Consider the following 13,980-nt stretch of genomic DNA (forward strand, 5'->3'; position numbering starts at 1 on the left):
AGGTGGGACAGACTTGAAGTAATCAGAATTGACTGAAAACAGAGGGCTGAGTATTATACTTGTCTTCTGCAAAAGAAATGAATGTAGACAGGTGCCTATTTCTTACCACTTGGTCTGATTAAGAGTAGATCCTTTCCAATAGCCAAAAGAGGGGTATAAACGAGTGGTGGTCTGTTTAATCTTGATTGTCCTTTGCATCACATCTCTTTCTCCCCTTTTCCTCACTCTCCCCATTCATCCTATGTTAGTCTTCTCCCTGAGGGAAAGCAGGCAATGTCTTTTTCCTTTTTTCCCACTCACATGTTGGCCTTATTCTTTTCCCCCATTATAGACATCAGCGTACCAATCTGCACACTCAAGGAAAATCTCATCCTGTGCAGACAGCCTGCACAAGGCTTTTAAATCACTTAAACTCCACTTAAACAGTATTAATTATTAATGATGTTCACACTTCCATTAAAATATAGCTAACATTCTTTAATGTTAGTCCAGTGCTAATGAAAATTGTCACTTGAACAGCCTCGGAGTCTGAATCTTCCATTCAGAAAGTAGCTCATAGGCAACTATTGTGCGAGCTTTCTTCTCTTGAGTTATTCCCACTAAAAAGCCTGAACTCGAAGCAGCTTTCTCCGAGGCTGAAAGGACATCTCAACTTCCAGGGCTCCGTGTCGCTCTACTGAGGCTGCAGGGCCAAATGTCGTGATGGACTTTGTGCCTGATAGAAACTGGAATGAAATACAACAATTCACTTCAAACAGTTCCCCTCCCAGCTGTTGGATAGCAATGACAAAAAAGGCCTGCATTTCTTTTTAAAAACAAACAAACAAACAGTTGAAAAGTTGAGCCATGTCAGACCAAATTCTCATCCAGTTTAAATCTGTATAACTCCACTGATTCACTGGCTTTCTGGCTTGTGTAAATCAACGTGACTTTGTGTTCTTTGGAGGTACACTGATTTATACCAGCTGAGAACATGATTCTCCAAATGTAAGCATTCCCCAGTGGCAGAGCTGCTACAGAAATTTCCTTGTGAAAGTAGTGATTGCAGCAGTCAAGGACTTTTTAGTGCTACTTTGAGTGATACATCTGACCTATAAAACAGTTTGAAAATGCACTCAAGGCTTGTGTTGAGAACGTGTTTTTAAAGGCATTTGTTTCACTGTAAGTAGTTTAGTAGTTTTATTTTATATATACAATAAATAGCAGGGCTGTAAATCCATCTAGAGATCATCTAGAGAACAAAGCTTAAGTGGTTTGTGTGTTCACCAGAACCCTGGGAAGGAATCATAGTCCTGTAGTTCAAATTTGCCTGTCTTTTTATCTAATATGTGATCTGATTCAGGGATCCTCACCTCACATGGCTGCTGTTCCTTTCTCATGGCTTCACTAGTTAACTGTGTCTTTATTTTCCCATAGCCCTCTCCCCTCTTTCACCTGCTATCCAAGTCTCAGGCTGTTTTTCAGCACTACAGTGCCTTCCCAGTCTGTTTCAGGTATCTTTCCTTTCTCTTTTCTACACAGTAATGAGATTTCTCATGTATTCTGTATACTAAAATGCATCATGTTTCAGCCTGACTTTGAGACTTGAAGCCAATGAGTGATCTATGCGTCTGGAACCCTATCTCTGGAGCTACACTGCTATTCATGATAAACAATGCCTAGTGTTCCTCTTGGGCTTGGCAGAAGTCACTTCTTATCCTCCTTATTTGGGATCAAATCTGTGTATTGGAAAATAGAATGCTTGCCTCCCACTCATGCACACGAAAATAAGATCTGTCAAAAAGAAACCACCTCAATCTAACTTAGAGGTGGTATCATTGGATAGGGATTGATGGAGTTTTGGCTATTAGTGATCACTAATGGGGAGGATGAAGGCTATTAAAAAAATCTGTACTAGCTCCTTAGAATGGCATAATCACTTAGCATTGATTTTGAACTGAGATTGTATTGATCTCATTATCATTAATAAAGGCAGCACACAGTACCACTGCGGTTAGAACATGCAGTACAGTGTTGACAGGGATTCCGTTCTCATTTCTTGCTAGACTAGGGAACTAATACAACCTTTTGCTTTCACATAGCTGGCTGAATTCAGAGCTTGCAAGTTATGAGAGTCCTCACTGAGAAAATAAATCCTATGACTTATCAAAACCTCCATGTTATTCCTATTTAATTTCATCTTTATTGAGTTTCTACTGGCTGAACCATAGCTAATCCAGTAATCAAGCTAGAGTACTCCCTGGATTATTGTACATTGTGTGTCTCTACTCAAAAGCAACGGAGTGAGATGAAGGGTTATTTTCAGTCTCTAAATATAGCTGTCTAAAAAATGACATTATGTTCAAATGGATTTACAGGTGCCTCCTGTGAAAGCGAAAGGTGAGACCAAAGCTCCATTTCAGGTGGTAGGACTCCAACAGACCTGGCAAGAGGATGGCTTGGCCCTATATGCTTGCCTAATGCCAGCAGATGAATCTCCAGCCCAAAACGGCACCAAGATCTGGAAGATTAAAGTGAGTAGCAGCACTTAGACTTGCTAGTCATGCAGAACTACCACGGGCATATACTACTGTTACTTACTAAGGACCAGGATTGGATATGCCAATTCAAGCTCAAACTTGAGTGAACCAAGATAGAGTGGCGCTTATGCTGCTCTAAATTATAATGGGGGAGCAGCCCAGGACTGTGGGAACAGAAAGATGAACATTGTGGGAACAGTGCAGAAATTTGACTGGAAGCATGTCTTTGACATGCATTTTTTTGCTTTTATATTTTAACCATGTGAAGAGTGTGGCCTAGGAGAGGGAATATTGTCTTGCTATTCAATTCCCAAGAGTCAAGACCCACAGAGGGGACCTGAGACTCCATTCCCTCAGAGCTGGTAGACTGATGAGTTTGTGCTGTGCAGTAAAGCACCAAGCTGCAAGGTCCTCAGGTAGCACACTGTAATGTAGGGCATGATTCTAGCTTGTGTCCTGGAAACAGCAGAGTTATGAAATAGCAGCTCTGGGCCCTTGTTTGTTAGTTCTGTCTTTCAGCAGAACTAATTTGAGCAGGTTATGCTCTGAGCATCCTGATGCATCCTCTCTCTTTTCCTTTTTGGAGACAGCTTGTTAGGTATTACCCTGAGACCCACTCTGGCCTTGCTATCCTTGCCTGCTATCAATACCTATAGAAACAAACATGTAGTGTAGCTGACTTGCTGGAAAATGTCCCCAGGTATATCTGAGGAACAGTGATCCTTGTGTACCTGAGATCTCCTCTGGATCACTTGCTTGAATAATTATCCTGTTTTCGAATAACCTTTGCTGAGACACTGTGGCCCTGTGCTCTGTAAGGGCTGGTGAGTCGCTCTCAGGTGGTTCAAAGTGGCACTTGTGGCTTTGGTGAGCTTGTAGCAGATTTTCTACTCCTGGCACTGTTTGACTGGCTCACCCTGACAACTGCACTGTCTCTGCATCCTTATTTACTGTCTGGTAATATGAACAGGAATGTGATGTGATAGATGTGATAACCCTTGGCATTTCCTCTATGCCGAAAAGACCCCATTGGATCCAGTAGCAGGTGGTGTTAGGGGGGCCCCCAGGTATCCTAATTCACACCTGCTGGACACATCATTATATGAAGTTTAAATGGAAGAGAAAGTGTAAACATGGTTTAAAAACACACTTCACTTCCCCTGTTCAACTGCAGCAAACATTCTTCATCTGCAGCTGCCTGTCTACGAGCCGTAAAGATTAAATTTCCCATGATGTATCATAAAGCCTAAAATGTGACAGCTGTGGCTCCAGTGCCCCTGCAAGTAAATGATTGATGCTAGCAACAAATGTAATGGTTAAAACACTTGGAAAAAAAAAACACAACAAGCAACCTTTTTGCCAGTGTCTGGGCACCTGTGGACAGAAGCAGCAGGGCTAATGAGACTCAGCAGCCTGCTGGACTGGCCAAGGGCTTAATGGTGATTTCTCTCTCAGGCACCTGGTTTCAAGACATTTTCTATGGCACAAAGAAAATGGAGGAACAGAGACTGACCTGTCTTCTGCCCATTTGCTTTGTTGCTATCTACTGATTTCAGCTGAAGAGCTGGCCAAAGTATCAAAATTATTGAGCATTGAATATGCTTAAAATAGGTATCTGGTGTCATGTAATTGATCTGGTGTCATGTAATTGAATGAACTTTTCAAGCTACAGGCTCTGGCTGCTCTAACATTTGGTTGGAGCTGGGAAGGTTGGCAGAACATACCTTACAGAGCTTCCAGTCTGCGTGTAAATTGTGATACTATTCTACTGATCCATTTACAGACACTGACATTGCTGTCGAGTTCAGCTAATACGCACTGCAATGAACATGCAAGGCATTTGGACAGTGTTCTTTAAAGCAAGACTAGGTATAACGGAGGTTTCCTCTCATTAGTGGCTCTATCATATGTCTTTCCAATAACAATGACTTTTATTGTTTCTACTTTCTTGCGGTATTTGTAAAGGTGCTGCTCTCTCCTCTTCAGAGATCTAAGTTGATGGGAACCACAAAAGTCCTTCAGAAATGTCAGCCACAGCAGGGACGAGAAAAACAACAGCACCTAGTCCTGTCTCCCCATTCCTCCCCTTGAGCAGCTTCAGCTGTTGTTGTAGAGAAATTTGATAGATTTTACTCTTCAGACTCAAGTCTCTTGGTGTAGTGTTAATGTACAATATTTAATGGTTGAATTGATTAACAATATTCTTCTGTTGCAACATTTAACAATTCTTGTTCTAGTTGTCTCCTATTGGCATAATGAGAATCAGTTACCAGGGCTTAGCTCCAAAATATGAATATCAGGAAAAATACCTGGGGTTCTAGGAGTTCTTGTTGCAGCTATTGGTTATAAAAATATAGGAAAATCTTAGTTGTGTTTTTTAGATGATGTATAAAAAGACACACTAAGTAGTATAAACATTAACCAGTAGCATGATAACAAACTGGCATTTTAATGGTCTTAATGTGAAGAGTACCGAGTTCATTTTTAGTGTCAAAGATGGATACATACTGACTGTGCAACATATTAGGTAGAAGTTGGTGCCTGCTTGATGGCAGGAGGGAAATGCCTGTTTTTCTATGTGCATCAGTACTTGTATCTTATGATAGGAGCAAAATGGCAGTTGTCCATGGAGCCTTACAATGAATTATTTTTGGATAATAATATGAATATGATTTTTACAGCAGGTGCTGGAGTGCTAGTCTAAGAGTCTAAGGACATATCTGTATCAACAGGGCAAGGTTTCACTTTCCCCAGCTTGTCCCACTGACATTTCCCAACGCTTATGTGTTGGAACATCCTGAGTGCATTTATCAGCCTTCTTGGCTTTTGGACTATTTGCTCCTGTGGCTTGTTGCCTGCTATAGTGCTGAAGCTCTAATGATGGTGGGGTGCAATCCATCAGTGAGAACAGGACCAAGACAACCTGCTTACTTCATGGAGCTATAGGTTGTTGGTGATTTCCAATTACTAGTAACTGGGGCTGAGCTACATTCTAGTCCTCTAAACCATCAATATTTTATTTACTAGCCTTTTTACTGTCAGCTGTGTGTCTTCTATTATTTGTCGTATTTTATTTCTCCAACCCAAGGTCTAATGGTTTATGAATATAAATATAATAATGGTTTCTCAAGGAAAGAGCTCCTGTCCTCGAGCAAGTTGAGTTTTGGCTCATTCAACCATGATGACATCTATTCGTATAAATTGAGCTGCTCCACAATGTTTTCTCTCATTATTGTCAGTTTCCTGGGTTTTCATTTGGGCTTTTTATTTCTGTCCTCCCTCCAGACAACTGATTGAAATGAGACAAATTTAAACATGCCTCCGTGGCTTTGCTTTCTTGAGTTGTTGTCAGAACAAATGCCCATACACACACCTCTTGTAATTTTTGCATGCTGGTAAACAAGCTTAATTTACAGGCATACCTGGGGGGAATTAGATTTGTATGGAGTGTGCTTTCTAAGAATCTACTCAGCATTCCCAATTAGGCAGATGAGCACTGAGCAGGGCAGCGTGGTTCTTTTCCGCACACTTTGGTCCCTTAACAGTTCTATGGTGGTTCAAAACAACTTGTGATCTCTGTCACAGGATTTGGGGGGTTTTGGAGGCTTCTACTGTTTGAGCTTTCATTTCCAGGGGCCATAATAGATGTTTTAGAGACGATGCTTTGTTCATTGTGTTAATTTCTAATTAGGCCTCATTGAGTTCACCAATTTTGTAATCTGAAGGTCCTACTAATATGGAAGAACAGGGAGCTTAGAGGGGAGGCTAAACGATGGAAAGCTGTATTTTAGCATCATCATGCAGTACTCAATAACAACCTTAAAAATCCTGAGATTGATAAAGCTATTCAATTATGTAAAATATCCCTGTGAAACCCTTAGCCAATTGATGTTATATTGTATTAGGCTGATTTATGGTCCTGTTTATGGTATTTTCTCCTTCTTCCACTTGGTTTATGAGAAGTCAGATCTGGTTATAATTACAGGGACTGCACCTTCGTAAAAGATTTATTCAGGAAACACATTCCATAAGGCTGCAGAACAAATGGGATATCCTTTGACCCCCCAAAATTACCTTTGGTACAAGAATGTTTGGAGATTAAAATTACTGGCTCATGCCATCTGTTAGGCAGGATTTTTAACCATTTGGGCATCCAGATGACTTCTGCAGTGCAAAAAATTGGCTGTACATGCTGCACTTTCCTCATCCATACCAACTCTCCTTTAACACTGGCCACTTCTTCCTTCCTTATCTTAACGTATAGGTCATGACACTGTGGTATGCAACCTGCCTCAGAGTAATTCATGTCGGCCAATGGATGTCATAAGCCAGTTATTTTATACCAGCATTTTGTAACCAATTGAACATTACTGTTACCTCTCCAACCATCTTCTGTGATGAAGTTCTATATCTTAGCAGTGTGAGTGTTTCAAGTGCCTTGGTGAAAGGGCAATGCTGCTAATCTCCCCAGTGGTCTTTACCAAGGGGGATTTTCTTTGAGTCAAGTCTATGTGGAGGCAGTCCCCTAGTCATGGGGTGAGCACTTCCACACAGTCAGCTGGTTAGTTACTGTTGCAGACAGCATCTGCTCTCAAAGAGCTCAGTCTGTATCAGGACTGATTTTGGATCTGAGATGAGAGACTTGGCAGGGTGATAGCAGGACCATGTGAAGAGTGCACTTTCTACGGGTAAGAGGACAAGGTTAGAGCTCTGGTTGTAGGGATGCAGGGTTTGATGGTTTGGGAGGCTGAGAGGGGTATTAAGTTAGGGTTTTGGCTTGGAGAATTTGAAATGCACCTGCATGGGAGATGCACAAGGTATGAGGTTGGGATTGGTTTTGTAGGCCAGAAAGAATGGAGAAAGCTGCTGCAGGTACATGGCACAGAACAGGGAGCTATTGAGGCCATCAGTGATGGGTTTTAACCATTGGTTCTTTGCAGACTAAAGAAGATCTACAAGGAACATCCACTTTTTACCAGAAGATCTCTGCATTTCTATCCCATACATGGCTTCCAGATGTTATCTGGTGGAGGGCAGAACTGGCCAATTACTTCCAAAACCAGCCGTATCCACTTCTTCCTGAAATTCCCTCTGTCCTGCTCAGTTACATCACTGCTGTTAATCCTGATCCTCAGGTACTGTACACAAATGCTTGGGCTTCTGATATTTTTTCTCATTAGATCCAGTAAAAGTTGTTGTTCTTCCTGTGTTACAGATATTTTCCTTTGGTTTAGTTAAGGATTTAAACTCATTTTGAAAAAAATGCTTCTAAGCAGTGTTGCTTACCACTGAAGAGTGTGAGATTACAAGTGCATAACATCTCTTAAAATCAAGTGCTTAAAATCATTTGCCTGCCTAGAGAAGTCTGGAAGGACATTCACCTCATGCATAAGTAGAATGATAATTAACTTTTCCATTTCTTTCGGGATAGCAAGTGCTCCATAAATATTTAAGTGAGAGAAATGTTACAATAATTCATATACCTCTGGCTTATTGTGGGAGTTTATTCCTTGAGGGCATCTAATATTGCTTTTAGGCCTCTAAGTACTGAACAGCCTGTCCTACCTTAGATATTCATACCATTTTTCAAAGAAGCACTGAGTACTTTTGAGGGAATGTTCCACTTATTCCTTTCCCATAATATCACCAGCCTTTAGTCAATCATGGTCTTTTCTGAAAATTCCTAGGTCAACAAAAACCTTGACACACAATTCCAGGGAATGTTGAACACTGAACTCAGGTTCACATCTAAGTCCAGTTGTCTGGAAAATAATGTAGCATCAGAACTCTTCTGCATTTTCAACCAGATTTGGGGATTAATATTACTTTGAGAATCAATACTGTGAAAGCTTAGGGGCTTAACAGTGCACTTAGCAAGTTGCCTAAAGTTTTATCCCAATTCTATGAAGGAAAGGGAGGCTTAAAATTGTTGATTTGCAGTCACTGTAGCTTTCAAGTACAGGCAAGTGCTAAAAAGCAGTCTGACATACTTGGGAAAGATAAATCTGCTGTACATTTGTAAGGCATAAAGTACAGCCTCATTTAAAATAGTCAGGGCCTTTTTGCATATCCCTTATTAGGGGAATTATAAATCATTAGAAATTGAACAGCAAGATAGCAGACACTTTCTGAGAGTGAATCTTTGCCTCAATGGCATAGAAAAACTGAAATCAATTTAAAGACCGCATTCTCATCCTAAGTTCAAAAGCTCAGTGCCACTCAGGTTCAAGGCCTGAATTGCACTGAGACCATTAGGTGTAATGGCTTCTTGACATATGTGTCTTGCAGTTAAATGGAAAGGCTGGCTTCTCTAAGCAAGGTGCAATGATCCAGACTCTCAGGGGACAGCAGGTAACCCTGTTGCCTGCCCTGAGGCTTTCCCAATTGGTACCAACTGAAAATGTGCATTAAAAAGCAACCACAGAAGTGGTGCATAGAAAATGCAGTATCATTTTCAATCAACTTTATCAGACTGAAAATTTTGTACAAGGCCAGTGATCCATGTATGTTATGTATATTGGAATGGTGTACACAAAGCTGAGTAGACCAAAGTATCCTGCTACTGTGTGTTGGAAAAGCATGCAGTGAGCAACCATTTTTGCTCCAAGTAGTTTATTGTCCCAGAGGCAAGTCCTGGCAGGTGGATGAAACAAGGAGTGAAGGAAGGGTGAACATGAGGTAAAACTGCAGTTTGCTTGTGTACTGATGAGCTCTGTGTGGTTTATAAGCAATTGGTAGCAGTAATAGTAATAACCTTTAAGTACATTGTTTGCTAGAGTGAGCCAATATCTTGTTTTCAGTCAATTGGTCTAGCAGTTGCTCAGTCTGTTCTGAACCCCAAATAGATTGCTTTTCTATTGCTGTCCTGCTTTGAGGCTCTCCATTGTAAATGCTATACATACAACCTATTAACCTGCAGTATTTCACTTTGGAAATGAAAAGTAAACTCACAACACAGTCATTAAAATCCCAGGTTAGGTTTGGAGTAACATAATCCTGTGGAAATTGTTAGCTACAATGTCTCTTGTCAGGAAAAAGAGGATTGCTTCATTTTAACATAAAGTAAATGTAAGTACTTTCTCCTGTTAAGCCTTAGGATGTAAGTATTAACCTTTAGGGACACAGGCAACATATGTAGCCATCACTGATCCTTTTTTGCTTCCACCTGTTCCTCCCATTAAAGCATACAGGATTTCTCTTGCTCTGTCTCCAGAACACTGGGACCCTTGCCCGAAGAGTGCATCTCTAACACTTCACTGCTTGCTACCTTTTTGGTCACCTTCCAGAGCATCTTGCCGAACTCCCAACCCATACAGGTGCCTTCCGTGACAGAGGAGTCAGGGCATAGCAGCATGGGGTGGGCAAACATGTCAGAATGAGGTTTCAAGGAGGAAGGGAGCCTCCACCTCTAAGTTGAGGAGAATGAGAAAATTTTCTGGCTCCAGCAAATTGATTTTGTTGCACCTCCTGGTGGTCGGAAGTCTCCCACTTACTTCCCCAGAGTGCTTTGTGTTAGTTGTTTCCCTGCTGACTTCCAGCACAATAACAACACCAAAAAACTTTGAAAGGTGCAGACTTCTTTTCGAAGACTGAAATAACCATGTAGCTGTAACAGAAGAGCAGTGCATTGCTGATGAAATTAGAAATCACTGTTTCTTCCTGTGGAAACATGGGCCCAGATTCATCACTTGTTACTTTGTGTACTTCGGGCACCTACTTTAGATATGCAATTGCCCTAAGCTCCACGTATAGTCTTTGCGGAGGGAGTGAGAGGCATTTCCAGAGGGTGATTCAGATCCATCGTTGGTGACAGCATGCACAATGTGACCCTTCTCCTGAGGGGAGAGGGAAGCTGCTTGAAATGAAAATTCTGTGACTTTGAAAAATCTCCCAAGAGAAGCAGCCAGAAACACCATTTGCAACATTCAAAACAAGAATAGGAAAAAAAAAATCTAGCAAGAAACTAAGGTGTTCCAGCAGAATGAGACAAATCACGTACTAGGGCTTTTCAGGCTCTCCACTTCTCTGACTGGAAATGAGGAAGCTCTTTCCAAAGAAAAACATACTAGTGGAACCAGAACCTGCTAGTGAAAAAGTTTGGGGAAAAAAGATTTTCGACATGGCTGAGAATAATCCTTAGCACTTCCATTTCCTGGTAGGTGTGAGGTTCATGCTCCATTACAGACAATACAATCTATAGGATATGTACAGTTTTGAGTCTGTTTTCCTAGCATAGGCTTGACAAGAAGACCCAGAGCTTTAGTGTTTGAATGCTGTCACATTGTTTCACGACAAGCATCATAGCCTTACCCCTGCTGAGTGGCTTCAGTATCTTCCACTTTTACTATAACTTCTTTTAACACCACTGCTAATGAGAGGCTTGCTCAGAAAATTGCTACTCGCCACATCAGCATCTCGCCTTCACCTGACTGTCTTCAGGCCCTTGGCTGTGAGGTCACTGCCTGTCACACGCAAACTCAATTGTAATAACTAATGGTATGCTCTGGTTCAGTGCCTCACGGATGTTGGCAGTTATGCTGTTCTGTTTTTGTTTTATTACCCCATGTGTTCTCTCTTTTTTTCTCCTTTCATGCTGTCTGAGAAGCAAAATAGCAGCACCCAAGTGAGGCCATGTAATGTTTCATGGGTATAACACAGCCTGAGCTACTTGGAGTGCAACACAATTTGGCCAGTTGTCAGATCTGATCCACATGTTGCTGTAAGCTGTCACATTCAGTGTATGGGCTCAGGGCCATATTTTCCTCTCCTGAAGCTTCTGCTGAGCCTGATGCTAAAGCTTGAAGGATATGATTGCTGAGCAGCTGAACTGGGCATTAGAGTACTGGTTTAACGTGCACGCAGTGGCATAGAACACCCAAAACAGCACCTCCACATGTCTGCTTCTCCAAACCAGAGCCAGGAGGTTGCTGAGGCTTGCAGCATGGCAGATGTTGACCCCTAAGACATCTGGACTGTTTGAAGTCTAGGCTGAAGCTGTAAAACAGGAGATTGCTCATCCATAGCAGATGTCCTTTGCTTTCCAAATCTTGCTCCTATCTCATCTTTACTGGAGTTGGTGCTAAGGATCAGGCCCTTGGGTGTCTGGCACCCTGAATCTGCCATGCAGCCTAATAAAGCCCTATCAACAGCTTTGGCAAGAGCACTTACATACGTATCACATGCCATCTGACTGATGAGTCCACATGGAGATGACTCACCCATAGGTGAGACATTTGTCCTGGGGCCTCATCTATACGAATTATAGAAATCCATCCACAGTCAGAGAATAGCTGCATGGCTGTGTCTCAAAGAGTCATCTTCATGAGGGTAGAAGGGAGAAGGTGACATCCTGTCCCTAGCTGAGTCCATTGGAGTTCGCCATTGATTATATGGGGCCAGGAGTTCATTCTGTCTTTGTCATTTGTAATTAAAAAATCTAATCTTTAAAATGAGAAAGCACTACAGTAATATTTGCCTGAGTTGGCACAGAGATGAAGACATAGCTTGGGGAGGAGTGAACCATTATAGTTGTTCATTCTTGCTAAAATTTGATAGCTCACATTTAAACTGTGACCATCACTAATTATTCCAAAGAGAGCAGTTTAAAAGAACTATCAAGCTAATGTGCTTAGCCATTAGTACTGTGCATGATGGTAGATAATGGGCAGAAAGAGTGGAAGTTAGTCTCATCCTTTCTCTCTTCTGTGTTTTAAGACACCTCTTTCCCTATCTGAAATGGAGGCAAAGGTAGGTGAGATGCACCTTCAAACTGCCTGAAATACAGTCACCAAAACTGCACATCTTCAGTGTCAAAGACCTTAAATACGCTGCCTCTATCCCCAGCCCTTCTGTTGCCTGGGGTCTTCCTACTGTGATTTCACATTTTCTGAATTAAATTCTGTAGCCAACTGAAGTGAGCATGGACAAGAGGGAAAGAAAGGTGTGCACGAAGCAAACTGAAATTTGTGTCAATCTGGATTCTGCAAGGACTTGTGCACTAACACATTGGAATTCATGACAGCAGGGAGAGGAGAGAGTTTAAGTATAATGCAGCCTAATTTGGGGCATGATTTAGTGTATCGCACTGGACATGAGCCTTGCTTGTATGTTAGCATCAAGCTAGATTGAGAACGGTTCTTCCCCTCTGCTGCCACAGATCTGTTCAGTGGAGTTGAAAGGGAAGGGATATACACATACAGAATTCACAGTCTGTCTCTAGAGGTAATGGAGGATACAGGATCCAAGGGAATTTGGGTGCTGTCTCATAGCGATAATGGCTGAGCTAATTTTTGCATCAGATAGCCCCTTGAGTGCAAGGGGATGAGACTGTGAAGTGCATAGGGATTCCTCTTTCTGCAGTTTCTTCTTTCCTGCTGTGGCTGAGAAACATTCCTCAGCCTAGAAGACTCTCGTTGCGACTTAAATGACTATTTAGGTCACCTGAGAGCAAAAGCCATTTCTTTGTTGTCAGAAAGGAGAACAGAATATACTGTAAACATGAAGAAGAGATATTAGATTTGGTCATATTTCTGTGTGATGGTTAAATATTCACGTTTTCGCTGTACACAGCTCCAGTGAAATGCAAGTTCCAGCTTTCTCTAAAATGTTCTTATTCTTGTTTCTGCTCAATATTTTACAAGATGTTTTTGTTCTGCTGTGAATTTCCTGCCTGTAACTGCCTGGTTTCATCACAGCATGTTGTCTGAAACAAAGAGTGGATCTGGGTGGTTTTTTACAATTTTTGAAAAACGATATGTGTATTCAATCCTAGTTATGGTACTAATCAGTCTTTTCCAGTGTCTTAAGGTAGCAGAAATAAGGATTTGTCTGCCAAAGAGCAAATAAGAAAAAGGATAGTTGCTGAGAAAAGCAAAGAATGCCTTCAAATGCGGAGTTCTGGACATGCCCTTCCCTTCCTCCTCTTTCTGATAGCAGTGATATGGATGGAGAGGATTTCAGTGCTAGAAGAAACCCTGCTTTCTTACAGTAGGGTTAGGGAGACCCAGTTGTAGAAACGGTTATGGTGAAATGATCTCAGGCTTCAAAGCCTGGCACAGCATAAGCCAAAGTATCCCTGGGGCTGCTGTATCTTCCACTGACTGTAGGATGCCTTTCTATCCTGGCACAATGACTGTGCCGTGAGACAGGAGGTTATTGCAATGCTCTGTGTCTGCAGGGTCTTAGAGAAGAAGTATTTTCCGCCAGGTATGGAAGGCTGAACTCCCTCTGCTCTGCTCTGCTCTGTTCTGAGTGGTGCGTGGCAAGGGAATTCCTTCTCGTCCCTGCACAATTAAATAGCGTTATATGTACCTCATAATCCAGAATGAACACTTTTTCATATAATTAGTATATCCTCTATCTGTAATAAAAGTCTTAATCAGACCGTGTTGAAATTTAATTTCCTTTCTATGGAAAAGGTTTTAGTAATGTCTGAAGAAAAACATGTGAGGTGAGGACAGAC

At 41.6% G+C, this 13,980-nt stretch overlaps 1 protein-coding gene across 11 annotated transcripts in view; it reads left to right on the plus strand.

The window, feature by feature from the left end:
* Nucleotides 1-13,980, plus strand: part of DNAAF8 (dynein axonemal assembly factor 8) — a 98,687-nt gene that overhangs the window by 32,445 nt on the left and 52,262 nt on the right. For all 11 annotated transcript variants that reach the window (XR_010885779.1, XM_067305969.1, XM_067305971.1 and 8 more), the window contains 2 exons: nt 2,358-2,513; nt 7,460-7,654. Coding sequence is in view for 10 of the 11 variants with exons in the window: in XM_067305969.1 (XP_067162070.1) it covers nt 2,358-2,513; nt 7,460-7,654 (351 nt within the window). In the remaining variant the exon portion in view is untranslated. The remainder of the gene's footprint in view (nt 1-2,357; nt 2,514-7,459; nt 7,655-13,980) is intronic.

The sequence above is a fragment of the Apteryx mantelli genome, chromosome 16 (genome assembly GCF_036417845.1).
Source record: "Apteryx mantelli isolate bAptMan1 chromosome 16, bAptMan1.hap1, whole genome shotgun sequence".
Taxonomy (NCBI): domain Eukaryota; kingdom Metazoa; phylum Chordata; class Aves; order Apterygiformes; family Apterygidae; genus Apteryx; species Apteryx mantelli.